The sequence below is a fragment of the Bos indicus x Bos taurus genome, chromosome 9 (genome assembly GCF_003369695.1).
Source record: "Bos indicus x Bos taurus breed Angus x Brahman F1 hybrid chromosome 9, Bos_hybrid_MaternalHap_v2.0, whole genome shotgun sequence".
Taxonomy (NCBI): Eukaryota; Metazoa; Chordata; class Mammalia; order Artiodactyla; family Bovidae; genus Bos; species Bos indicus x Bos taurus.
In genome coordinates this window covers 102983671-103010444 of record NC_040084.1, presented here as the reverse complement: position 1 = coordinate 103010444, position 26774 = coordinate 102983671, and the positions used below count along the sequence as shown (strand labels likewise).

The 26774-nt window shown below is 52.2% G+C and overlaps 1 protein-coding gene and 1 long non-coding RNA gene across 4 annotated transcripts in view; one reads left to right on the top strand and one right to left on the bottom strand.

Annotated features, from left to right (window-relative positions):
- The window catches only part of SMOC2 (SPARC related modular calcium binding 2), a 157231-nt gene extending 147449 nt beyond the window's left edge, over positions 1-9782 (bottom strand). Inside the window, exon 1 of one of the 2 annotated variants that reach the window (XM_027552068.1) lies at positions 9518-9782. In XM_027552068.1, the coding sequence (XP_027407869.1) occupies positions 9518-9601 (84 nt within the window). In that variant the 5' untranslated portion in view covers positions 9602-9782. The remainder of the gene's footprint in view (positions 1-9517) is intronic. The other variant, XM_027552067.1, reaches the window with a different exon arrangement.
- LOC113898692 lies at positions 441-4484 on the top strand. Of its 2 annotated transcripts, none has more exons than XR_003512723.1 (2): positions 441-680; positions 3844-4484. It is a non-coding gene; the product is annotated as an uncharacterized LOC113898692 (long non-coding RNA). The 2 variants fall into 2 exon arrangements; XR_003512724.1 differs by having other exon boundaries at positions 3841-4484.
- Positions 9783-26774: the final 16992 nt, after the last annotated feature.

Sequence of the window (26774 nt, the reverse complement as noted above, 5' to 3'; positions counted from 1 at the left end):
GACCCTCCCCCTACAAAGCTGGGCTGCAGAACCTACGGGGGTAAAAGGCTTGGTTGGAAGAAAGGCCTCGAAAGCCTGAGGACCAAGTGTCTATTTTCTGCAGTTGATGTTCTTCCGGGTTAAGATCCGTCATAAATGGACATGTGTAAGCACTTCCATTCCCAGAGAACACTGAAATGGGTATCAGCTTAGCCAACAAGTAAGTGAAGCCACTGCTTTAAATAAAACCGGTTTACTAAATGATCAGACATTGCAGCAGAAAGGAAGTCCCATCTGGCGGGCAGCCAGCCCCGCAGACAGCGCGGGCAGCTCCCCGAGTGGGGAGTGGGCCGCGTGGGCCCTGGGGGCTCCGTCCTCCAGCGCCGTCGGCCGGGAGGGGCGGGCTGCTCTCGGGCGCCGCCGTGTGGCCGGCGCGGGCACCTCCGCGTCCACGGCCGGAAGAGGCCCTTGGCCCGGAGCCGCACCTGCGTTTCCTGCGGGTGTAAACGAGTGTCAACAGCCCGAGATGCCAAGTGAGGGGAGAAAAGGATCCGGCACTCCACCTGGGTTTTATCTCCGGGTGAAAAGAAAGATCTCGTTTGGGCAACTCCCTGCAAAAGATACACCTTTGAAGAAGGAAGACCTGAGCCCATCACCAGTGGATCCTGCAAAGCCAGGACTGCGCCGACGTGTACGTTCAGGTCAGAGCCTCTCTGGCTTTCCTCACCCTCGGGCGCCGGCAGATATTTAAATGCATCACCCACGAAAGGAACAGGGCGGCTCGGTAGGGCTGCTGCCAGCCCAGGAAACAGCTCTCTCTGCCTTAAGAGGGAAGCGGGCAGAGTGTCGAGTCTGAACTCACAGCCTGGGTGCTGCCTGCGCTCAGGCCGTGCTAGATCACACCTGTGCGTGTGGGAGACAGCAGGTCTGGGGCGGGGGGCGGGCTGCCCGGTGAGGAGCGCGCTGCCGGGCTCACAGTGGGCCCAGCACCCTCCGCCACAGTGTCGATTACTCTGTCAGGGGAAGTCACAGGTCGGTGGCCTTGGGAATCCTAGTCAGGGTTGGATCCTTCCCAAGTCACTGATTCTTGGGAGGGGAGGGGACTCCCTTGGGGCTCTTTCCTGGTGCAGGGCATGGGTGCAGCAGCTGGAGATGGCCCTGGTCTCACCTCCTGGGAGCCCACCCCTCTGGGTCCCCCCACAGCTCCACTCACAGGACAATGAGCAGCGCTTAGCAGATTTCCGTGAGCCAGAGGGGAGAGTTCCAACCTGCTACTGGGGTCAGGATGCAAGCCTAGTTTTAACATCAATGGCATATAAAACACCACTTACAGGTTCTAGAAATTCCAAAAAAAAAAAAAACCAGTGAGGAGGAGAGATTGGCTTAATGGAATCTCAGATTCACAACGTGACTTGGGCAAGTGGGCCACCACACACCAAGGGCGTGCTCCTCGTCTGAGATCCTGCATCCGGTCCTGAGGGTGTGGACCAACCAGAGCTCAGAACGGAGCTTGGTTCAGAAAGCGGAGGGGAACACTCGGGGCCTTAGATGAGAGGGTGGGAAGGCAGGAACAAGCGGACCCATGGCAGATGATGTCCAGACGTCCCTCATCCTCAGAGTCCTCCCGACACAGCAAGACAGGCCGGGGCCTGGGAGGAAGGGCCAGGTCAGAAAGACATGGAGGAGGTGCAGAGGGCGTCTGGCCTTCCCAGACCTCGTGACCTTCTTTAAATACCTACGTTAGCAGACGACATGAACTGTCGGTTCATCAGTAGATGGCAGTTTTAAAGATGATCTGATTCCCAGCCTGCATTCAAACCAAGCCTGCCATCCCGTGCGCCCAGGCCCAAGGAGAGCCCTCCCCACAACGGATTCTCCTCCATTGTCAGTGGCGTTAATGCAGGCCACAGAATCTCACACCATCTCTCTTTGTAACATTTAAAACTCCCCGTGCACCTGTTTATCCAAAACAAAGGCCTCCCTGGCTGAGACATTCCTGGGCAAGGCCCCTTACGTCACAGTCAGTGTGGCCCCACGGAAGAAAGGGGCCCCCCTCCCCTCCGCCACCGACAGGAGCAGGTCTAAGGGAGGAGCGGACGGCCCGGCCTCACAAGCAGAGTCCTGACTGTGGTCCTGACCTAGCTCTGTCTGTCTGTCCCTGACTCAGCCGCTTTGCCATGAAGAAGCTAGCGGTCCCCTGAGACAGGTGGAGGAAACATTTCTGTGGCTGAGGGAGGCCAAGGTGGGCCTTGGTGTGTGTCTCTGCTGTAGAGGGCTGAGGGCACTTCCCAGAAAGGACGCTGGGGATGCATGGCTGCAGCCCTCACCCCAGAACCGGCCACGGAATCCCCAGACGCCACTCACTCAGCCGTCTTAACCCTGGAGTCATCTCGAAACTGAAGGACAGTCACTTCTGTCTTTCAAAGGCCAATTTTTTTAATTAATTTTAAATGTATTACTGTTTTTTTTTAATTCTTGATGACACAAACCCAAGTACTCTGTGGAATGAATTAAGAGACAACGCAAATGATACACGGTGCCCTTCATTTGGACCTCCTGAGCTGGGTGAAATGGTGAGCACAGACCGGGTTTATCATGTTTTTCATTTCTACTCCACACTGAGCAGTGATTCTCATCAGTGGGGTGTCCTTCATTTGGACCTCCTGAGCTGGGTTAAAATGGTAAGCACAAACGGAGTTTATCATTTTTTTAATTTCTACTCCACACTGAGCAGTGATTCTCATCAGTGGGGTGAGTGTGTCTTGCAACTTGCACTGTGTGACTTACAACGAGTCTGTATTCGACTCTACCGTGTAATGTGAGGAGGACACCACAGTGATGTCCAAGCAGGGAGGTGGCCCAGGGTGCTCTGGGACCTTTCTTTGGATTTGTACATTTTTCTCAAATTTTAAGAAAAAGTGTGGTAGAGCAAAGTGCAGCCCTGTGGATGGAGTTCCCGTGAAGAGAGCTTGACCGGGGCCTGAGCTAGTCTGTTAGTAACCAGGACAGGTTAACCAGATTCAAGGAGGAGAAGGCAAGTCTGCGCCACATTCTTATGAAGATGAAGACGGGCCTCAAAAGTGCTTGATGAGAAAGGGGCAATGACATGTAAACCCAGCATCAGGGCTCGGCTGTGAACACACCTCAGAGCAGTGTTTAGAGTCGTCACGAGACTGCTCGATGAGAAAGGGGCAATGACATGTAAAACCCAGCATCAGGGCTCAGCTGTGAACACACCTCAGAGCAGTGTTCAGAGTCGTCACGAGACTGCTCGGCCAGGCCAGAGGGAGCCAGGTAACCACGAGCTCACCGTCTGAGCTGGAAAAGTGGCCCCCCCAAATTATCACTCTGCCCACTCGGCCATGCACTTCCCATCATTCCTCAGGGTAATGAGAAAAAAAGAACATTTCTTACCCACTTTCACTGAAACAGAGAGATGGAGCTCCCAGGCAAGAGTGACAGGCCCCCCCGCCCAGCACTCGGCACTCACATCCGGATCAGGCAAAGGCCAGTGAGACCTTCTTCCAAGGCCCCAGGTCCACCTCACGAGCACCCAGCCATTGCCAGCTCCAGGGGGCCGTGGGCTGGGCCAGGGAGGGTCTGTCTCCCCAGTCCACTGGGGGCTGGGATGGTACAGAGCTGAGCAGGGCAGGCAGAGGCGTGGGAAGTCAGATAGACTTCCTCAGTCCCAGGAAGGGAATCACGTGTCTGCCACGCACTCATCTCACAGGGAGGATGGACCCGTTTGTCCCTGGAGCCTTGATGACAGCGAACAGAGTCAACAAAGCAACCCCCTCGGGCCAGGTCAACCGACAGACGAGAGCATCTGGGGCCAACCCACTGATGAATTTGTTCTTTCAGCAGTGACGAAACCCAGCCAACCTGAGAACACCCCAAACGAGAGGGGCCTGACGGACTCTGCCGCACGTCCTCGAGTGTTCTGCGCCAGGGGCCAAGCGCACCACAGGGGACTGCCCGTCCGAAGCCTCCGTGCTTTCTGAGACCTCATATCACTGGGAAACTCTTTGCCAGCAACTCAAATGTTACCAGCTGGCTGGCCCCCCACAAAATAAACATAACAGATCTGCCATGGGCGTGTGCTCACCGAGGGGACGGGGCTGGTCACACACGCAGAGGGTGAGGGGCCTACCGTCCACAGTGAGCCGGCCACCAGGGCAGAGCGCGGCAGAGGGGCCCTGTGGATGCTCTTAGGGGAAAGAGTGTGAGGGGAAGGAACCAGAAACTTCTCGTCCACTCTCAGCTCAGACGGAAGCAGTGACAGTAAAGGCCACAGGAGAAGCAAAGGGATCAACTGTGATTAGGGCAGAGGCGTAAGAGATAGAGAGGAAAGGTGATCGGGGAAAGAGGAAAGGAAGGAGACTGCAGAGCTCGCGGTGAAGGAGGAGCACGTTCCCAACCGTATGGACGTTTCGCCTCCCCTTAAATGCCAGCTTCACTGGTTAACATCCCATTTTATGTCGGACATAATAAAAATCTGAATATGATTATAGTGTTACGAGTCGTTCTGAAAGGGCCTCCTATTCTAATGAGAATTTTAATTAAACTTGGCCAGGTGGTACAAGTTTCCATTTATAATCTTGTTTCTCGATGCTGACAATATAGATGAGAGTCACCATTTTACTGAGTTCTATTTATTTCTGTTTTATTACAAATCTCTGCTCTTTGGTTTTCAGCCTGACATTACAAAACCGCATAAAATGCCTATTATTATCACTTCTAGAATAACCTCTTAGCCCACATGGAACTAGGATTCGCTTTCTGAACCCTTTCCTCCCTTGGGCTTCAGTTATTAATAAGTACTCAATACATAAAGTGTTATTCAAACTCTCGAGATGTACAGACATTAAGAATAGGGTCTTGTCCCATTGGCTTCCCTGGTGGCTCAGATGGTAAAGAATCTGCCTGCAATGCAGGAGACATGGGTTCCATCCCTGGGTTGGGAAGATCCCCTTGAGAAGGAAATGGCAACTCGTTTCAGTACTCTTGCCTGGAGAATCCCATGGACAGAGGAACCTGTCGGGCTGCAGTCCAGGGGTCGCAAAGGGTCAGACACGACTTAGCAGCTGAACAGCAACAGTGTGTCCCGTTACCAACGCCATCGACTGCTGCTGCTGCTGCTGCTGCGTCGCTTCAGTCGTGTCCGACTCTGTGCGACCCCACAGACGGCAGCCCACCAGGCTCCCCCGTCCCCGGGATTCTCCAGGCAAGAACACTGGAGTGGGTTGCCATTTCCTTCTCCAACGCCATCGATTAGGGAAACAAATGAACTCAGAAAACTATGACTGAATTTTTCTTCTCTAATGCGAGAATCCACCTGGAAGTTCATCACTCTACATCTATGGCTTGTAAATGTGTAAACAATTTATCTTTTAATTAAAAATATATAAAATGTTACCCTTGCCCTCTATTCCAATGTCACATTGCCAATCTTAATAGCAGCCTCATTCCAAAATCCTAGGCTCTCAGGAAGGCTTATTTTGATATAGAATTACTTAGAAATCTGTTCTGCTCTGAACCGTCACAACCTATGTTGGTTACATCAGTGCCCATTTACTGCACAATCTTGTTATAGCCTGAAGTTGCTTATAGTTTTATTTATGGTCTTGATTTCAAATCAGAATTAAAGCGACTCCTCCAGATGTTTGGGTTTTCAGTCGCCATGTAAATGGGCTTCTAGGTTGGAAAATTTTGATGATGTTTAGTTTCCTTTTCCTTAACCACCTCCGTGGTCCCTCTTCTGCTGATGAATGAAACGCAGCTCTCCCAGAGCAGCAAATGTGCTCAGAGCATTTGCAAAGGGAGAAGAAAAAAACCATAATCACTGCCTGAGAGCTGAGCAGACAGTGAAACAGTGGGGAGCAGGACCGTCCACGATCGCCCTGGAGCGGAGGGGGACCTCTGACCCCACGTCTCCACACCATCAACGGTAGACCCGTTTGTGCCAGCCGTGGCATATTTTTGTGTGGTTGCTGTTGCTCAGTCCCCAAGTGGTGTTCGACTCTCTGCGACACCATGAACGGTAGCCCACCAGGCTCCTCTGTCCTTTGAAGCTCCCGCCCCAACAGACAGCTCATCACCATGTGCTGGAGGCCCGCCAGGGGAGGCGGGAGGCCCAGCTGGATCGGCCTTGAAGGTGACCCAGCAGACGGGCAGGGAAGTCGGCACCCCGGCCCCCGCCCCCGCCCAGGGAAGCCTCTGGAACAGAGCAGTGTGGAGGGCCCCAGCAGGGCCTCTCAAATGAGGGTAAAGCAGAGCCTTGACGGTCAGGCTGCTGCGAAGTCAAGGAGAAAACACACACCAAGTGCCCCAGGAGCAAAGAAAGCTCGGCCCGTGGGCAGCACCCGGGGGCGCATCCTCCAGGTGGCCAGAAGCCACACGAGAAGCGAGGCCACTGGCCTCTGCCTTCTCAGTGGGGGCAGAAGTCCCGCACGCAGCTCCTCCCAAACGCTCTGAGCAAGGGGTCCCTGGGGGCACGGTGCCCCCCGGGGTCCCTGGGGGTATGGTGCCCCCTGCCCATGAAGGAAACACCCAGGTCCGGGTTTGCGGCCTTCTGGCAAAGTCGGCACCGCTGTGCCCGCGACGGAGCAGAACTGCGGTCATCTGGACCACGTGTGAGCAGGCGACCGATACTGGAAGGCGCTCCCTAGGCTCGGGCATGAGCAGGATGGAAACCGGACGGGATCTGGCCCTCGAAGAAGGAAGGGACAGGTGAGGATCCCAGCAGGGGTCAGAGACACCTCTTGCCCCCGCCTGTCGACGGGAAAAGCACGCAGTTCGTGGAGGACCAGGCTGTTATGCAAATCCTCAGAGTCACAGGAATACACACCAAGGTGCCGTTTCTAAAGAATGACTTTAATGGGGAAAAAAAGGTAATTATTGAGCAAAGCAGATTCTCTTTGTCTTGAACACCAATTAGCAGAGGTGGTCAAACCCACCGACACTCGGTGGAGACACGTCCCCCAATGAAGACCATCCCCCAATGAAGACCGTCCAGTGCAGGGAGGGGGGGGACAAAGTCATCACCCAGGGACGCCGGTGAAAAGCTTCTGACGCCCAAGAGGCAGGCACGCTGTCTGTTTCCACCTAAGGAGACAGGGTGGTGCAGAGCGGGCAGCCAGGCCAGTTTTCTCGCTTGCTGGTCCAGGCTGGCACCCCCACCTCAACAAACCTCGTGCTCCCCCAGAGTGGCGTGCTGTGCTCCACACCCCACGGACAAAACCACCATGAGGCCAGTGTCCCCAGTCCCGAGGGGCACAGCCACCTGTGGAAACCACAGCGTCAGGACCAGTGGCACGGCTGCCATCAGAAACAGGGTGAGTTACAAAACAGGTGTGTACCGCGTGCGGACACAGAAAGCCTCACGTTTAATCCTGGCAATGAGCTAAACAGAAGGCATTGCTTGATCACACTTTACAGCAAGAACACTGGTGATGAAGACAGCTAAGTAATGCTCCTAGGACCACACATCCAGAAGACGCCCAGTGATCACTCCCCAGCTCCCAGGGACTGGCGCTGTCTCTCTGGTTTATTAAAGACCAGACGTAAATCCTGCAGAGAGAAAGCCATCCCGCTGGAAACAAGCAATGACCACCCCCCAACTAGAAATCGGTCTGAAAAGAGGTGAGCACCCCAGAAAACTCCAGCACCTCCAACGTGCCCTCACGGCCCATCAGCCAGCTGCTTGATGTGCTTCATGAGGGGTGGGGCGGGGCGGGGAGCTTGCCAAGATATGTCAGGGCTTTAAGCTTTTCTCCTGGAGGCTGAAGCCACATGGCATTTTACTTGCAAAAATAGTTTTAAGGCAAGAAGTTTCCCCGGGAAGTGCAGCCAAAGGGGGCTGGTATGTGCATTGAAGCATCATCAGCTTCCGCGCGGGATCCGACGCAGCTGGTGTCACCAACACCCAGGAAATCCTGAGAGCAGCCCCAGGGAGGCCACGGACAAGGGCAACCTTAAAGCAAATGCTTAGCTTGTAAGAGTGGGGGACGGAAACGAGAAGAAAACCCACAGGGAGTGCAGCAGTTCCAATAACAAACACCCTATCCTGCGTTTCCACCCAGAGACCGACAGATCCAGGAGGCCCCCTGAGGTGCCATCTGCTCTGGGCACCTTCAGAACAGCTGTGGCCGCGAGACAGCCTGCTGCGAAAGACGTGCCGGGTCTCAGCCTGAGGCTTGGTCTCCATATCTCTGGGGCCTTGGATGCCCTGCCTGGGCGGCTGTTTACACAAGCGCGGGTCTAAGCCCATCATGTGTGTACAGATGGGTAGAGGAAGGGACACACACAGCAAGTCTTGCTCCGCCGCCCCTCTGCGGAGATGAAAACCCCACACGGCCGCTGAGCCTGTGGGAACCTCCTCACGATCGGGTAGGCAGTTTCTAATCTACACGTCATTTGTGAGACGCAAGGCAGGGACCAGGGCCGCCCCAGAAGAATTTTAGGTATGAACCGTGAACTCACTAACTCCTTCCCCCTGGTACTGCTCGAACAGGGAAAAAAAAAAAAAGGCTCCGGGCCGGCTTGAGCTTTGCTGAAAAGCAGACCCGACCACAGCCCAGCTCACCCGTTGGTATTTTCGATACAATAAACGCCTTCAGGACGGTCCTGGGCACTTAGAAGCATCTCTCCACCAGAGGTGTTCTCTCTCCCTGCGTGTTTTCTCAAGCACTTGTTCAAAAACACATTTAAGTGGGATGTTTTCGTTTCTGCAGATTGCATTAATTATGGGTTTGCAAACACTGCAAGCCCACGAGGTCTGCCCGAGCCGGGGGCTGGGACACCCGGGCCGGGCCGGCGGCCGGCGGCTTGGCTCGGTCCCTGCGCGGCGCTCCGAGCTTGGCACCGCGCAACGGTGGCCGGGCCTCGCTGAGAAGTCGCCGCTAAGAAAGCAAACCCGGCCGCGGTCAGCGGGGTGACCCTGGCGCTCGGCGCTCCCCGGCCCTGGGGGCCCAGGGCCGGGGAGCGCAGGACGCGGAGTCCCCGGGGCCCTCCCACTGGCCTCTGCCCGCTTGGACGAGGGGAAGCAATCTTCATGTGTCACGGCATCTGCTGTCTCTAAGCTCACGTCCCCAGGGAGGGTCGGGCCCAACCTGCGGGGCCCAGGAGCCGGGCCCCCTCGCCCGCCCGCCCCGCAAGAGCCGTGGGGTCCGCACCGCGCGCCCAGGGCCGAGCCCGGGACGCACCGAGCCCGGTGGGCGCCGAGGCCCCGGCAGAGCCGCCCTCGGACAGTCCACCGGGCGGCGCCCTGGCTCCCGGATCCTGGTCTTCCGCGCGCGACCCTGGCCCTCGTGGGGGGCGGCGAGGGGCCCGCGGAGCACCCCTTGCCGGTCCACCCGCGTCGCGGGGACCCCAGAAGCCGCGCGCGCCCCGCGGGCCGCCCAGGCCCCACCTGCTTGGGCCACGCGGGCGGGAGGGTCACCTGCTCGCGGCGCCTGAGCGCGGCGGCCGGAGGGGCCCGCGGGGACGCGGCCGGCCCCGGGCAGGAGGCGGCGCGCCCCGGCGCCGCGGGCCCACTCACCGTGAGCGCCGAGAACTTCTGCGCGGGCGCCGGCGGGAGCAGCGCCGCGAGCAGCGGCAGCCAGCAGAGCCGCGGCAGCAGCATGGTGACCGGGCGCGGGCCGGCGCTCTCCGGCCCCGAGCGGGGCGCGCGGGTGGCACTCGGGCGGCGGCCGCGGAACCGGCGGAGGGGCTGCTCGGGTCCTCGTCCCCAGCGCTCCGGGCGGCCCGGACTCGACCAGCTGGCCCCGGCGGTCCTCCGCGTCCTGCGGCGGCCCCGGCTCCTGTCAAATAACTCCCGAGCTTCCCGGATCCTCCTCTGCCCGCCCTCCCCGCCCTCCCGTCCCCTCCCCCGGCCCCACCTCCAGCGCGGCCTCTGCGCCCCGCTCGCTGGGCTCCGACGCCCGCTCCGCCGAGCGGGCGGCCGCCGCGGGCGCGGGTCTGAGGGACCTGGAAGTGGAGGGGCCCCAGGGCCGTGCTGCAGCCTGTGTGGGTGCTGCGTGTGCGCGCCTCCTTCCCTGCACACGCGCGGCCATGTGCACACACGCACACAGATGCACACGGGCGTACACGCTCGCGCGCGCGCGCGCAAGCCCTGGGACAGCAAGATACACTTCGCCCTCCCATCCCAGGGCGCTGATCCGGTCCTCGCAAGACCGGTCCTGCTGGCCGATTCACCCCCCAGAGCTAACTCGAAGCCTAGGTCAGTCCGCAGTCACCCTTGGGGCCCTGGACCTCTGGGCTCTAACGCCACCTCGTCCAGCCCAGAATTCGCCTCTCAACTTTGCGGGTGGATTAGCTGGCTCTCTAGTAAGGGCAGCTGTGAGCAGGGCACCCAGCGCCGTCCAGAAGGTTCAAGGAGGGTGGCATCTTTGCTCACCTTTACACACGTACTTCGGCTCCGGGATCTTGGGGGACCTAGAGATCTGGAGCCTGACTTGCAGGAAATCAGGACCTGGGGCAAGTGTGGCTGGCGGGAACGTGGCTGCTCTTAAACCTTTTCAGGCGTTGATGAAGCCAGCATAGGGGGTGTAGAGGGTCCAGACTCCTTGGTGGAGACTGATGGGAAACCAGGAGAATTTTGCACGCCCAGACTCTGGACAGTACCCATTGCAGACAACATTGCAGAAATAGTTTCTCCTTGGCTTACAACTCTACAGGAGAAAGCCCTGATTCTAGCTCACACAGAAAACCAAGGGAGTGAAGATTCTGGAGAACAATGCTTCCACTGACTTGGTGGAGCACCGAGAAAAAGAAGAAAACAGAAAATCCAAATCTGACTTTTAATCCCATGTTTAATCCGAAGCTTTGGCAGTGCGTCGGCGGCTGTATCAGCAGGCTCCGGGCCTGACCCTGAGACAAAGCCTGGGCTGTTCCAACCACGGGGTCCCAGGCCGAGGTGTTTTCCGGATGAAAGGGGCAGACGCAGGCCCATGGAAAGATGGGGAGGAAATGTGTGTCTTCTCTAAAGAGGGCTGCTCTGTGAATTCTCATTCAAATTCCAGAGCCCAGAAAATCTATTAAGTATTATACTTAAACACATTCCTTCTGGCTTGAGGGCTCAGAAAGAAACTATAATAAAACCGGGACTGCTCTTGGGTCCGAGAAACAGGTGAGCAGAGCAGCTGCACATGGTTAAGTAACTAAGGAATGCTATTAGGAAACGTCCATAAAAGTCGAGGGAAAATACAGAGTAAACACTGCATACTGCTGATTCTAAGATCACCCAGAGAGGAAAATTTGCCTCCAAAACTGACGTGAATCCTTCAGCATTTGCTGCCAAAAATGCTGCTTTTACTTCCTGCTTTACTGAGAGGACTGCAAGCTGATAGCTTACATATTTGTTTGTTGTTGTGCACTTTTCTGTAGAAGTCAAAAGATGGAAAACACGTTCATTCATTCACCCTGACAACAGCAAGAGGAAGAACAAAAGCAGAAGGCGAGTGGCTTAGCCGGACCGTGCGAGCAGCAGAAACGGGACCAGACCCCCAACGCCCAAACCTGCCCTCTGCCTTTTCTCCTGCACCTCCTCTGAGGCCCAGAGAAGCAGGGCGGGAGTGGAGGGAGCCACGAAGCCCGCCGCCCCAGCTTGCAAGCCTTGTGATCAAGAATCTCGGCATCTCCCTCACATATCAACCACAGACTCCTCAGGGAGTCCACACAGAGAAATGAAGTGTGTTGTCCAGGACTGTCCGGTGAGACACAGCCTTTGACGCCTGCAGGGGCTCACAGCGCCCTGAATGCCAACTTCTAGCTCCTGAGAGAAGCTGGCAGCAGGGGTGGGAGACAGTCAGTTTCCATTTTTGCGGAGAAAACAATACGTTTATTAAAAACACTGGGAAATTGTTATGTGTGTCTGTCATTCTTGCGTCTCTGAGAAAGTTATTCCTGGCGTGAAGGCCAGATGGGCGCCGCGTTAGAAAGCACACAGCCACTTAGTCGGGAATCAAGACAGGAAACGACCAGTTCAGTGCGTTCCAGACAGCTCCTATAGGACAGACAAGCCCAGTGAGGAAGTTCCCTTCTCTTGGAAATGTGGGGGGTTTTTAAATTAGTAAGTGGATAAGGGCCCATTCTAAATTGTGGATTATGTATCTGGAATTTAACTTTTTTTGTCACTGAATAATATGAAAGAGAAACTAATGACCCGCTATTCTAGCCATCCTCAAATCTACTTTCCCCTTAGGCCACTAGCAAAATGTCCAATAAGGCATCCTGGCTTACTTTTTAATTTCTTTCACTATGCTAAAACTGCCAAAGGACTTTTTTCTTGTTGTAGGCATGATATAATTTGTTGTTGTTCAGTCATTAAGTCACGTCCGACTCTGCAACCCTGAACTGCAGCATACCAGGCTTCCACGTCCTTGCCTGTCTCCCTGATTTTGTTCAAACTCACATCCACTGAGTCAGTGATGCCATCCAACCATCTCATCCTCTGTCATCCCCTTCTTTTCTTGCCCTCAATCTTTCCCAGCAGTGCTGCTAAGTCACTCAGTCGTGTCCGACTCTGTGTGACCCCACAGACGGCAGCCCACCAGGCTCCCCCATCCCTGGGATTCTCCAGGCAAGAACACTGGAGTGGGTTGCCATTTCCTTCTCCAATGCATGAAAGTGAAAAGTGAAAGTGAAGTCGCTCAGTCGTGTCCGACTCTTAGCGACCCCATGGATTGCAGCCTACCAGGCTCCTCCGTCCATGGGGTTTTCCAGGCAAGAGTACTGGAATGGGGTGCCATTGCCTTCCCAGCAGTAGGTGTGATATAATTATTACTTCTGACTAATTTGTATTTGGCCAGAAACTTCTTGTCAGCTCATTTTCCCACCTCAATAGGCAAAGCATAAGCTCTTTAACCAAGTGTCCCTGTGAATTCTGTGTCTCCCAAATCTCACCTGGGGGCTGTCATCCCGAGGGTGGCCCACGGGTGTGAGCAAGCCCTGGCCAGCGTGGGTGCCCTGGACATCGTGCCCACTTCACCAATCACCATCAGTCACTTATTAATATTTTCTCCCAGTTCCTACTTGACTCTGGCAGGAAGACTCTTTGAAGCTCACTCGCTCTCCCCAGGTGGATTCTGCATAATCGCCCCCTCTTGTGTCTCTGTTCTGTCAACCCTCAGACTCACTGCAGAGTTTACCCCCAGACCAGAGGGTTGGCGTTTCTGGGAGTTTCTGAGTCTCTGGCCTCTGCGTGGCCTCTCAGCCTGAAGGACCTGTGTCTTCCCGTAACTTTGTTCCCTTCAGCCCAGGAATGACCCTCACATCAGTCCCGGGCTTTTAGCCCAAGTGCCAACCCCAGAAACCCGAGCGCGAGAAGGAGTCACAGGGCCCGGTTGGGCAGCGCCGGGCCAGCTGGCCTTTGCCACGACCATGAGACTTGGTCAGTGGGACAGGTTCCATTAAAGCACAGACTGTGTGGACCCTAGTCTGTCTCAAGGCTCTCGTCCCTGTTGGTAGACATTTAAGTAACAGATAACCTGAATGTGTCTTTGTTCTCAATAAAATCACGTGGACTGATTTCTTCTGCCGTCTCACGATGCCTTATGATACGGATTAGGACAACGCTTTCAAGGCACTTCATGGACATTTTTAATAGATTGGAATTTGCTAGGTGTTTGATACAAGTCATCTAATTAACTCAGTGGAAACTCTGCAAAGCTCATATTTCACAGATGACAAACAATACGGCCGAGATCCCTGGACAGGCCCGGGCTTACAGGAGCAGCGAGTGGTGGAGCAGGACCCTCACCCGGCTCTGACCCGACAGTCTGCTTTCCCCCTCGCCGTCCACAGCCTTGCGACGCTTGGCGTGTTGCCTCAGATCCACCACCGAACGAGCTATGAGAGCACTTCGCGGTTGCTTTGGATTCACTGGTGATGTTTCGACCCCACTGCAGCACTTTCCAAGGCAAGGTTTAGCATTTTCAAAGAAAGTTCTGTTTCAAAAAGCCAAATACAAACTTGCTACTTTTATGGTGTGAACATTCCCTCTAAAGGTGACAGGAGACGGCTGCATCGTTCTGAAAGCATGTACTTCTGTTGCCAGAGACAAACCCAGTCTAAGGAGCCAACCTCCCATCAGGTCAAACATGTCACAGCTGCCAGGAGGCAGCATAGGCATCTTGAAACAGGTTTGTATCCACAACATTCAGAAGCTATTTTTGCCTTTCTGTTCATGAAGCCACATTTATTAGTATATGAAACTTATAGAAGATAACAGTTACAGAGCTAAAACAGTAATAATTTTAAAAGCCCATCTCACCCGAAACTAATGATGGCAGGAGGTGTGAAAGAGGAGAGAGGCAGAGCTAACTATTAATTAACACGTAGCGGCCAAACTCTTCCGAACTCAGATGACCTAAACCACCTCTAGATCCTCCCTCCTCATTAACCACAATGTAGGCATCTTCCCCTCCTTTCTTTATGTGAGACCTGCCTTTAGCGGGGAGGAAAGGGTTTTAAACAGAAATACGACTTGCCAGGAATACTCCGAGACTGGTGGACCACACAGATGTGAGCTACACTGGCAGAGAGCAGTGTAAGAAGATCCTCCAATAAAAAAGCCTTTCAATCACCTTCAGCGGCCACGCCCCCTTCCCTAGCCTAGTGCAAATGCCAGGATGGCATTCCATTAAAACACTCCTCTTCCCCCCATTCCTGGTGATCTAAGCTGAATATTAAAATGCAGCCACACAAAGTTAGGAGAAGGAAGGAAATAACAAAGACAGAGTAGAAATCAATGAAATAGAGACTAAAAGACCATCTAAGACAGGGATGGAGTTGAAAGCAGTTTCTTTGAAAAGATAGACTAAACTGACAAACTTTTATCTAGACCCACGAAGAGAAAAAGAGAGAGGACACAAACAAATCAGAAATAAAAAAGAAGTTACAACTGATACCATAGAAATGCAAAGGGACATAAGAGATTCCTGTGACCAATTACACGCCAAGTTGGACAGCCTCAGAGAAAAGGGTAAATCCCTAGGAACATACAAGCTACAAACGCTGAATCATTAAGAAACAGAAAATCTTATTAGCAAGGAAATTAAAGCAGTAATCAAAAGCTTTCCAACAAACAAAGGTCTAGGACCAGCCTGCTCCTCTGGTGAATTCTATCAAAAGTTCAAAGACTTAGTTAATTCCCATCAAACTCTTCCAAAAAACAGAACAGCAAGGAACACCTCCAAACTCATTTTCCCAGGCAAGCATCATTCTGATATGAAATCAGACGAGGCTGCCACCTGGAAAGAAAATTACAGGCAGCGTTCCTGATGAACATATCAAACAGATGTAAAAACTCAAAAGAAAATGTTAGCAAACCTCAGTTCAGTTCAGTTCAGTCGCTCAGTCGTGTCCGACTCTTTGTGACCCCATGAATTGCAGCACGCCAGGCCTCCCTGTCCATCACCAACTCCCGCAGTTCACTCAGACGCATGTCCAACGAGTCGGTGATGTCATCCGGCCATCTCATCCTCTGTTGTCCCCTTCTCCTCCTGCCCCCAATCCCTCCCGGCACCAGAGTCTTTTCCAATGAGTCAACTCTTCGCATGAGGTGGCCAAAGTACTGGAGTTTCAGCTTCAGCATCATTCCTTCCAAAGAACATAATTCAACAATACATTAAAAGGATCACACAGCATGATCAAATGGGATTTATGCCAGGGATGCAAGGATGGTTCGACATCCATAAACCAATCAATACGATATGCCATTTCAACAAATGAAAATATAAAATTTATATGATCATCTCAATAGATGTAGAAAATGCCTTTCCACTTATGATAAAAACTGTCAACAAAGTGGTTATTGAGGGATCGTGCCTCACCATAATACGGGTCATGCATGGCAAGCCCACAGCTAACACACCCAATGGTGAAAAGCTGAAAGCTTTTCCTCTAAGATCAGGAACAAGACAAGGATATACACCCTCACCACTTTTACCCAACACAGTGCTGGAAGTCTTGCCCACAGCAAGTAGGCAAGAAAAAGACAAGTGACCCAAACTGGAAAGGAAAAAGTAAAACTGCTACGATTTGCAGACGTCATAAGTTGCTCAGTCGTGTCCGACTCTTTGCGAACCCATGGGCTGTAACCTACCAGGCTCCTCCATCCGTGGGATTTTCCAGGCAAGAATACTGGAGTTGCCATTTCCTTCTCCAGGAGAGCTTCCCAACCCAGGGATTGAACCCGGGTCTCCCGCATTGTAAGCAGACATTTTACCATCTGAGCCACAAAGGAAGTCATTTGCAGATGACATAGTATTATACATAGAACTAACAAACGAGTTCAGCAAAGTTGCTGAATGCAAAACCAATATACAGAAAATGTCGCATTTCTTTGCAGTAATAACAAACTATCAGAAAGAGAAATTAAGAAAACACTTCCATTACAATTGTATCAAAGACAATAAAGTATCTAGAAGTAAATTTAAGCAGGGACATAAGAGACCTGTATGTTGAAGATAAGACATGAATGAAAGAAAGTGAACACAACCTAATGGAAAGATACTGTAAGCTCAATAGGTTGGAAGAATTAATACTGTTAAAAAGTTCATACATCCAAAGTAATATACAAATTCAACAGAATCCCTATCAAATTCCAACAGTATTTTCCACAGAAATAGAACAACTCTACATTTTGCACAGATCCATAGAAGACCACAAATAGCCAAAGCAATACTGAGAAGAAAGAACAAGACTAGAGGCATCGTACCCCTTGATTTCAGATAATATTACAAACCTCAGGTGATTAAAACGGCACGACATTGCATAATCATAGATCCGACACACGCATAGGTCAATGGGATAGAATAGAACCCAGAAATAGACCTATGCATATTCGAGTGATTAATTTACAACAAAGGACCTAAGAATATACGATGGGGAAAAGAATGACTCTGGCCCCCTATCTTATAGCATACACAAAAATTAACTCAAAAAGGATTAAAGACTTGAACATAAAACCTGAAACCATAAAAATCCTATAAGAAAACAGAGATTGTAAGCTGGTTGACATCAGTCTTGTTGATGAGATGTTCAGCACAAGAAAATGTGTGTCTTTTGGTTTCATGGGAGATCTCTCTCTCTCTCTCTCTCTCTCTATATATATATATATATATAAGAAAATATATAATATATGCATATATAATACTTTTTATATAAAATATATGTAGTAGTCAAAATTATTTCCATGAAAACACATCATGATTTACTAGGAGAGAATGGAATCTCAACTATTTGGATCGAATCCATTACCCAGAAGGTGGTTCAACAATACCAAAGAAATCTGCTTTAATCAGACAATGCAATTAACACTACAATTTCTTGAGCCTCAGCTTCATGTTTAACTAAGGGAGAATCTGTAAGCGCTCGAACTTCTGAAGAGGATCATTTGAGGGCTGGTCAGCATGAAAGTATGGCTGAAACCATTTTGCCAAAATTTATTTTTTGTTTATTATTTAGTGTTGGTGATCAGGATCATTAGGGCTTCCCTGGTGGGAAGTCAAGAATCCGCCTGCAATGTAGGAGACACAGGTTCAACCCCTGGGTTGGGAAGATCCCCTGGAGAAGGGAATGGCAACCCTGGGTCGGGAAGACCCCCTGGAGACGGGCATGGCTCCCTGCTCCGGTGTTGTTGCCTGGAGAATCCCATGGACATCAGCATCATCAGGGCAGTTTTCAGTCCTTTATTTATTTTTAGAATTATTTTGTCACTTTAAGAAATTGTCATTTTATTTTACAACGTTTCAGTGTTTTCCTACATTTCTAATTTTTCCACCTATAACATGTTGAAATATAGAAAACACAGTCAGCAGGAGGCATGCGGTTATTTTTCTGCCACTGTAACAGGAGAAGATGCTTCCGATGAAGTCACGGCCCAGGACAGTCTGACCAGTGGTTTAGAGTCCGTGCCCAGGAGACAGGCCAAAACGCACGGAACCGGGGCTCTCCCCCTGCTGCTGGAGGAGCGGTGATGACGGACAGGGGCTTGTTCTATATTTAGAGTTATTGCCTGTGTTTGCCCACCAGGGGAAAAAGGAGAGAAACAAAAGAGGAGTCAAGACACAGCCCAGGTTCACTCAGTGACCGCGGTCGGGACTCCCTGCTCTCTCAGAAATTCCCCCAAAGCAAGGATGCCAGAGCTCTGAGACCAACAGAGCTACAAGGGCGGGGAGAGCAGAGAAGGAGCCGGTGCCGAGGAGACCGCAGAAGCGGGAGGGCGGACGTGGGAACGACCCGACCCGCAGCAGAAGGAGAGGCCTGGGGACCTGCGTGATGTCTTAAGGGGGCTGGAGCCTGCAGGGGAAGCTCTGGCCCCAGGACGGGGAGGCAGGGCCTGGCCATAGCATGGGTGAGGGGCTGGGTCACGGGGCAAGGGCTGGACAACCCCTGCTTCCGCCCCATGGGTACCCGAGAGCCTGCTTGTCAGCAGGAGGGAGGTCTTCCAGAATCGTCTCCAGGAAGATTCTGACCATGGCTCCCCCAGGAAGAAGGCAGCAGCAGGGCTGGCCGGCCTCCCCGCACTCGGGACCGCGGCCGCCAGGGGCTCAGCCCAGCCCAGGGGACAGGACCCCTGGGGGTCTGGGGGGCGCTATCCTGGAGAAGCCAAGGCAGAGACCAAGCATGTGGGCAGAGGCCTGGATGGGCCTGGCCGGGGCTCAGCCTCCCAGCATCAGTCACGGGGCCCACGCGCCCCAGGAGCCAGAGCTGGACCCTGGGCTTTTTCAGAGCAGCTTCAAATAGGAAAGAATAAAGCCATAGGGATCATTTGGCCCAGCAGAAATGGAAAGTGCACTGGAAGGTCAAAAGGCAAAGGTGAAGAGACGGAGTACACAGGCCCGGAAATGGGAGCGCCCGCTGGATCTCCCCAGATGATCTCTGATGGCACACCGGCCGCCCTGGTGCCCAGGCGCCTGGGTCAGGGCCAGCCCCTCACCCCGCCCGCCCACTGCCCCAGGCTGCTCCTCTGCTGCCTGCCTGCTCCGCCCAGCTCGCTGCAGCAGGAGCTTCCTTCCCTCTGGGAGGCTGCGACAGACAGTCTCCGTGTCCCCTCCGGGCACACCGGAGGTTTCTCTGGGGTGGTTACCGAGTAAAAAACGGAGCACTGAGAGGCAGATACCATGGTGGATGCTGCGCTGGAACCAACTTTGAAGGATGGAGAGGATTTTTTTTTATTTTACTTTATGATTTATTGAAGTATAGTTGATTTATAGTATAGTATAGTGCTGTGAGGTTCAGATGTGCAGCAAAATGGTTCAGTTACACACACACACACACACACACACACACATATTATTTTTCAGATTCTTTTCTGTTACAGGTCATTACGACATTGAACGTAGTTCTCTGCGCAGTGCAGGAGGCCTGGTTGTTGTTGCTGTTCAGTCGCTAAGTTGTGCCCGAGTCTTTGCAACTCCACGGGGTGCAGCACGCCAGGCTTCCCTGTCCTTCGCTACCTCGCAGAGTGAGAGAGTTGCTCAGACTCACGTCCATGGAGTCGGTGATGCCATCCACCCCTGTCATCCTCTGTCATCCCCTTCTCCTCCTGCCCTCAGTCTTTCCCAGCATCAGGGTCATTTCCCATAAGTCAGCTCTTTGCCCGGTGGCCAGAGTATTGGAGCTTCAGCTTCACCATCAGTGCTTGGTGTTTATCTGCTTCATGCACAGCAGTGTGTATACATCAGCCCCTAGCTCCTAAACCACGGCCTCCCCTCGTGACTCAGATGGTAAAGAATCCACCCGCAATGCACGAGACCGGGGTTCAATCCCTGGGTTGGGAAGATCCCCTGGAGAAGGGAAACGCTACCCACTCCAGTATTCTGGCCTGGAGAATTCCATGGATTGTATACTCCAGGGGTTGAAAAGAGTCGGACACAACTGTATTTTTTTTCAGCTCCTAATTTATCTCCCCCTACCAGGCTAATTGAGTTTTGCCAAGAGAATGCACTGGTCATAGCAAACACCCTCTTCCAACAACACAAGAGAAGACTCTACACATGGACATCACCAGATGGTCAACACCGAAATCAGATTGATTATATTCTTTGCAGCCAAAGATGGAGAAGCTCTATAAAGTCAGCAAAAACAAGACCAGGAGTTGACTGTGGCTCAGATCATGAACTTATTGCCAAATTCAGACTTATACTGAAGAAAGTAGGGAAAACCACTAGACCATTAAGGTATGACCTAAATCAAATCCCTTATGATTATACAGTGGAAGTGAGAAATAGATTTAAGGGACTCGATCTGATAGAGTGCCTGATGAACTATGGACGGGGATTCGTGACGTTGTACAGGAGACAGGGATCAAGACCATCCCCATGGAAAAGAAATGCAAAAAAGCAAAATGGCTGCCTGGGAAGGCCTTTCAAATAGCTGTGAAAAGAAGAGAAGTGAAAAGCAAAGGAGAAAAGGACAGATATAAACATCTGAATGCAGAGTTCCAAAGAATAGCAAGAAGAGATAAGAAAGTCTTCCTCAGCGATCAATGCAAAGAAATAGAGGAAAACAACAGAATGGGAAAGACTAGAGATCTCTTCAAGAAAATTAGAGTTACCAAGGGAACATTTCATGCAAAGATGGGCTCAATAAAGGACAGAAATGGTATGGACCTAACAGAAGCAGAAGATATTAAGAAGAGGTGGCAAGAATACACAGAAGAATTGTACAAAAAAGATCTTCACGACCCAGATAATCATGATGGTGTGATCACTCATCTAGAACCAAACATCCTGGAATGTGAAGTCAAGTAGGCCTTAGAAAGCATCACTATGAACAAAGCTAGTGGAGGTGATGGAATTCCAGTTGAGCTATTTCAAACCCTGAAAGATGATGCTGTGAAAGTGCTACACTCAATAAGCCAACAAATTTGGAAACTCAGTAGTGGCCACAGGACTGGAAAAGGTCAGTTTTCATTCCAATCCCAAAGAAAGGCAATGCCAAAGAATGCTCAAACTACCGCACAATTGCACTCATCTCACATGCTAGTAAAGTAATGCTCAAAATTCTCCAAGCCAGGCTTCAGCAATATGTGAACCGTGAAATTCGTGATGTTCAAGCTGGTTTTAGAAAAGGCAGAGGAACCAGAGATCAAATTGCCAACATCCGCTGGATCACAGAAAAAGCAAGAGAGTTCCAGAAAAACATCTATTTCTGCTTTATGGATTATGCCAAAGCCTTTGACTGTGTGGATCACAATAAACTGTGGAAAATTCTGAAAGAGATGGGAATACCAGACCACCTGACCTGCCTCTTGAGAAACCTGTATGCAGGTCAGGAAGCAACAGTTAGAACTGAACATGGAACAACAGACTGGTTCCAAATAGGAAAAGGAGTACGTCAAGGCTGTATATTGTCACCCTGTTTATTTAACTTATATGCAGAATACATCATGAGAAACGCTGGGCTGGAAGAAACACAAGCTGGAATCAAGATTGCCGGGAGAAATATCAATAACCTCAGATATGCAGATGATACCACCCTTATGGCAGAAAGTGAAGAGGAACTCAAAAGCCTCTTGATGAAAGTGAAAGAGGAGAGTGAAAAAGTTGGCTTAAAGCTCAACATTCAGAAAACGAAGATCATGGCATCTGGTCCCGTCACTTCATGGGAAATAGATGGGGAAACAGTGGAAACAGTGTCAGACTTTATTTTGGGGGGCTCCAAAATCACTGCAGATGGTGATTGCAGCCATGAAATTAAAAGACGCTCACTCCTTGGAAGGAAAGTTATGACCAACCTAGATGGTGTATCTAAAAAGCAGAAACATCACTTTGCCAACAAAGGTCCGTCTAGTCAAGGCTATGGTTTTTCCAGTGGTCATGTATGGATGTGAGAGTTGGACTGTGAAGAAAGCTGAGCACCAAAGAATTGATGCTTTTGAACTGTGGTGTTGGAGAAGACTCTTGAGAGTCCCTTGGACTGCAAGGAGATCCAACCAGTCCATTCTGAAGGACATCAGCCCTGGGATTTCTTTAGAAGGAATGATGCTAAAGCTGAAACTCCAGCACTTTGGCCACCTCATGCGAAGAGTTGACTCATTGGAAAAGACTCTGGTGCCGGGAGGGATTGGGGGCAGGAGGAGAAGGGGACGACAGAGGATGAGATGGCTGGATGGCATCACTGACTCGACGGACGTGAGTCTGAGTGAACTGCGGGAGTTGGTGATGGACAGGGAGGCCTGGTGCGCTACAGTTCATAGGGTTGCAAAGAGTCGGACACGACTGAGCGACTGAATTGAACCACTGTCCTATTTTGTAACTAAGTTTGTTCACTGTGTCTGTGAGTCTCCTTTCATTTTATAAGTTAGCTCATTTGTGTCAGTTTCGACTCCACATGTAAGTGGTGGATCGCTGTCCTTCCAGGTCTGGCTGACTTCACTTAGTATCAGTTTTGACTCCACATGTGAGTGGTGGAGTGTGATCGCTGTCCTTCCCGGTCTGGCTGACTTCACTTAGTATCAGTTTTGACTCCACATGTAAGTGGTGGAGTGTGATCGCTGTCCTTCCCGGTCTGGCTGACTTCACTTAGCAGGATAACCTCTGGGCCACCCGTGGTGCTTCAGATGGCACTGTTTCATTCATTTTTGTGGCTGAGTGATATTCCACTGTGATTATGCACCACATCATCTTTATTCAGTCATCTGTTGTTGGACACTTCGGTTGCTTCCATGTCTTGATATTGTGAACAGCGGAGCTATGAGCATCGGGTGCATAAATAGCTATGAGCATCGGGTGCATAAATCTTTTCAAATTAGAGTTTTCGTCTTTTTCAGGTATATGCCCAGGAGTGGATCATATGGCAGGATCATACGGCAGCTCTATTTTTAGTTTCCAGATAAGGAAATAGCTCATGGCAGTGTGAGTTGATCAGGGTTCCAGGACCAGAATAGAAGCGCTCATGAAATGCTGGTGGCTAATCAAGTTTCAGGTGCAAAGTTAGATGCAGTGGTGAGTCTTATATTTCAGGGGAGGGGGGAGAATCTGTTTCTTATACAAGCAGAAAAGAGTCGCTGTGTGAGCAGACCTCCTTCTATTTTGCTCACCGTACAAAACTTTGCAAACATTGCATTTTTACAAACTGAGCGTTTGGGGCAACCGTGCAGCGAGCAAGTCCACGGGTGACATTTTTCCAGCAAAGTCTGGTGACACTGCAGAGGGCTGCTGTCACATTCTGCAGCCCTCAGACTGTTTCACACATAGTCACTGTTTTCATGTTTGCAATGGTGACCTATGGTCAGTGATGCTCTATGTTCCTACTGGACTTGTTTTGGGGTGCCGGGAACCTCGATTATACGAGTGAACTTAGCCGATGATGTTGTGTGTGTTCTGACTGCTCCACAGACACCCCCATCCCCTCTCACCCCCTCTCCTCAGGCCTCCTTGCCCCCTGAGACACAATAGTATTGAAATTAGGGCAATGAACAGCCCTACAATGGCCTCTATGTGATCAAGTGCAAGGAAGAGTCATCAGTGCAGCAAACTTCACTCTCGTCTTATTGCACAAAATTGCTGCAGACACCCCGCCTTCAGCAACCCCCACTCCGATCAGCCAACAGCCTCAACATCAAGGTGAAACGATACCAACTCCATGAAGGCTCAGATGACAGCATTTTTAGCAATGAACTATTTTTATATTGAAGTGTGTGCATTGTTTTTTGGGCACAGTGCTTTTGCACCCTTAATAGACTACACTCCTGTGTCAACATAACTTTTACACGAACTGGGAAACCAGACAGTGCTTGTGGCCTGGCTCATTGTGATAGAGGCTTTAATGCAACGTCAGGAACCAAACCTTCCCTATCTCCGGGGTGTGCCTGTGTTAGATAGGATCCTCCAGGGAAACAGAACATAAATAAATACATACATATAGATAGATACATATATATATACACACACACAAGGGGAGAGAGAGATCAGCTGATTGATTTGAAGGTGCTGGCTGACTTGGCTGTGGTGTTGGGACATCTGAACTCTGCAGGGAAGACTGGCAGTCAGTGGCCCAGGATAAGCAGATGCCGCAGCCGTAGCCGGGACTGGAGAATTCCGCCCTCCTTGGGGAACCACAGTCTTTTCTCTTAGCATCTTCAACTGCTTAGACATGGCCCACCCCAGGGAGGGTCACCCGCTTTATTCACAGTGAGATTTAAATGTTAATCTCATCTGAACATGGCTTCACAGCAACACCTAAACAGATGTTTGCCCAAGCACTGGGCACTGAGGCCCAGCAAGTGGACCCATAAAATCCACCACCCCAGTCAACACACGTTCTCGAGGTGGGAGCGACATCAACGGTGCAGTTGTAGCTCTGGCGCATAGTGAAAGCAGCTCTTTAGGAAGATTAGCAGCTTCATAAACGAACACGATGAAATGGCCGCTGCGTGGTGCTTTGGCACCACAAGAGGTCCTTGCCCGAGGGACCCTCTGCCTCCCAGGACAGTGAAGATGAGAAACTCTGGTCCACAGCAGTCAGAGTGGACCGTCCACTCCACGAAGGGTCTGCACGCTCCGCTTTTCCTCCTGGTGTTTCCTGCCCCTGAACAGGGTCCAGAGGAGGACAGGGAATAAAAGGCTCATCCAGGGAGGGCCCCACGGGCCCCACTGGGGGGCTGGCAGAGAAAGACTTGACAGATGGCAACGAGGACGGGGGCTCGAGCTCGCTCGTTGTTAACGGCACCACGGACTCTGCCTCGGTCCTGTATTTATAGCTCACAGGCGGGGTTGGCTGTAGCAACAGAGAGCAACCAGTCAAAGTGCTAACACGCATTGCTTTGAGTGTGTAAAAGAGGAGGCCACAAAACTCAGCTGGTGGTATAAGGTGGCACTTAGAGAGGCCCGGGGCGCGCTGACCAGACACTGGAACATCATCCCCTCCGGGGGTGCAGATCAGGACGGCCCTCTGGGAGCAGGGAGGCTGTCTTTACCTGGATCTTGGTTCTGTGCGTGTTCATTCCATCACACTTTCAGCTGTGTGTGTAGCTGTGTGTTAGTCGCTCAGTCGTGTCCGACTCTTTGTGACCCCATGGACCATAGCCTGCCAGGATCCTCTGTCCCTGGATTTATCCAGGCCAGAATGCTGGAGTGGGTAGCCATGCCCTCCTCCAGCGAATCTTCTCAAGCCAGGGATCAAACCCGGGTCTTCTGCATTGCAGGCAGATGGTTTACCATCTGGCCAGGTATGCATATGCTCATGATTTACCCCTGCCCTTTCATTCAAATTCCCCTGCAGGCTTTGTGTTTCCGGCCCCAAAGCAACCTCTGTGTCTTGTCTGAAAGCCTCCTGTTTACTCCAAGACCCTGGGAGCCAGGCCTCATCTGAGAGCCGCTCAGCAGCCGCACGAGTCGTCCTTTCCGAACGCTTGTGAACCACAGCTTCAGCAGTCATGTGTGTGTGAGAGCCACCCAGACGTTCGATCAGTCATTTCCACTGCAGTCATGTGTGTGTGAGAGCCACCCAGACATTCGATCAGTCATTTCCACTTATCAGCTGAAATGTTGTTTAGTCTGTGGATGTTTGTTGAAACGTATAATGAATAGGATGTCACGCTGGTGGCAATTCATTAAGCAGCAAAAAAGTTAGCTTGAGCCCCAAGATATTTATAAAATATCTAATTTATAAAACAGATCCCACGAAGGACAGCGCCTGCAGCCGGAATATGCAGAGACCTCGCGAAGCAACGGCTTAAAAATCCCATGCAAGATGGGAGCAGGTATGCCACTCAAAAGGACACGGCGTGGGACCACGTGAAAGGTGTGCAGTGTCCTCAGCCAGAGGGAGAGGCGGGTCAGAACCAGCCGGGACTGAGGGCTGAGTGACGGACACTGAGGGCCCCAGGCGCGTGGGGGTGGGGTGGGCACTCTGGGGGCGGGGGCAGAGGGTGGGCACGCTGGAAGGCCGCCCGTGGGAGGGTGGCGATGTGAGCGGTCTGTCCGTCCCCCGCCCCGTTGCCGCCCAGGCTCTGCAGGGCACAGGATCGCATCTGAGAGCCCCGCCCCCGGAACACTGAGAAGCGCCCTCGGTTTTCCCGACGGTGACGCCAGGCGCTCTAAAGTCAGAGCGGCCTCAGCACAGCCTCTTCTCAGGCGCTCCCCAGGCCCCGCCCTCCCCGACCCCGACCCGCCCCGCTCTCCCCGATCCTTCCCGACCCCACCCCAGCCCCCTGCCTCTTGTCACTTTAAAGTCTGCTGGAGATACACACACCCGCAGCCCAAGGGGCTGTGGGAACCTGCCCGGCCCTGAGCGTCGGCCCACCAGCTCCTCCATCCGCCCCTTCGCCCAGGCCGGTCCCCCCCGGCCCCCGCCGCCGGGGGCTTCCTCCTCTCCATCCCGAGGCCCAGACTGAAGCCCCCAGGGTGCACCCCACCCTGCGCTGCATCTCTGAGGACGGCAGGGGGTGACGTTCCTCCCTCCCACGGGGCCTCGTTCTTCCTTACGTCTCACAGTTGTCTGACTTCAGCTCTACCGTTTAACAGGCTCCACACCCGCGCTGTGCGAGTTTCAAAATCCCCGTGTTTTACGAGCGGCAGTCCTCCGGGAGGTTCACCGGCTCCTCCTCTGCCCTGCCTCAGGGTCACTCCGCTTCTCCTGGCCCGCGTGTGGTCTCAGGCAGAGCCCGAGGCCGCACACGCCGTGCTGCGACGGCTCCGTCCCCTGGTGCCTCTGGGCCCCTCTCGGAGGAGATGGAGGGGAGGGCAGTGTGTTAGTCGGGGCGGGTGGGGGCTTCTCAGTGACCAGGAAAGCCCGGAAACCACGGGCTTAAAGACAAAGGGGTTACATCCACGGGGCCTCTT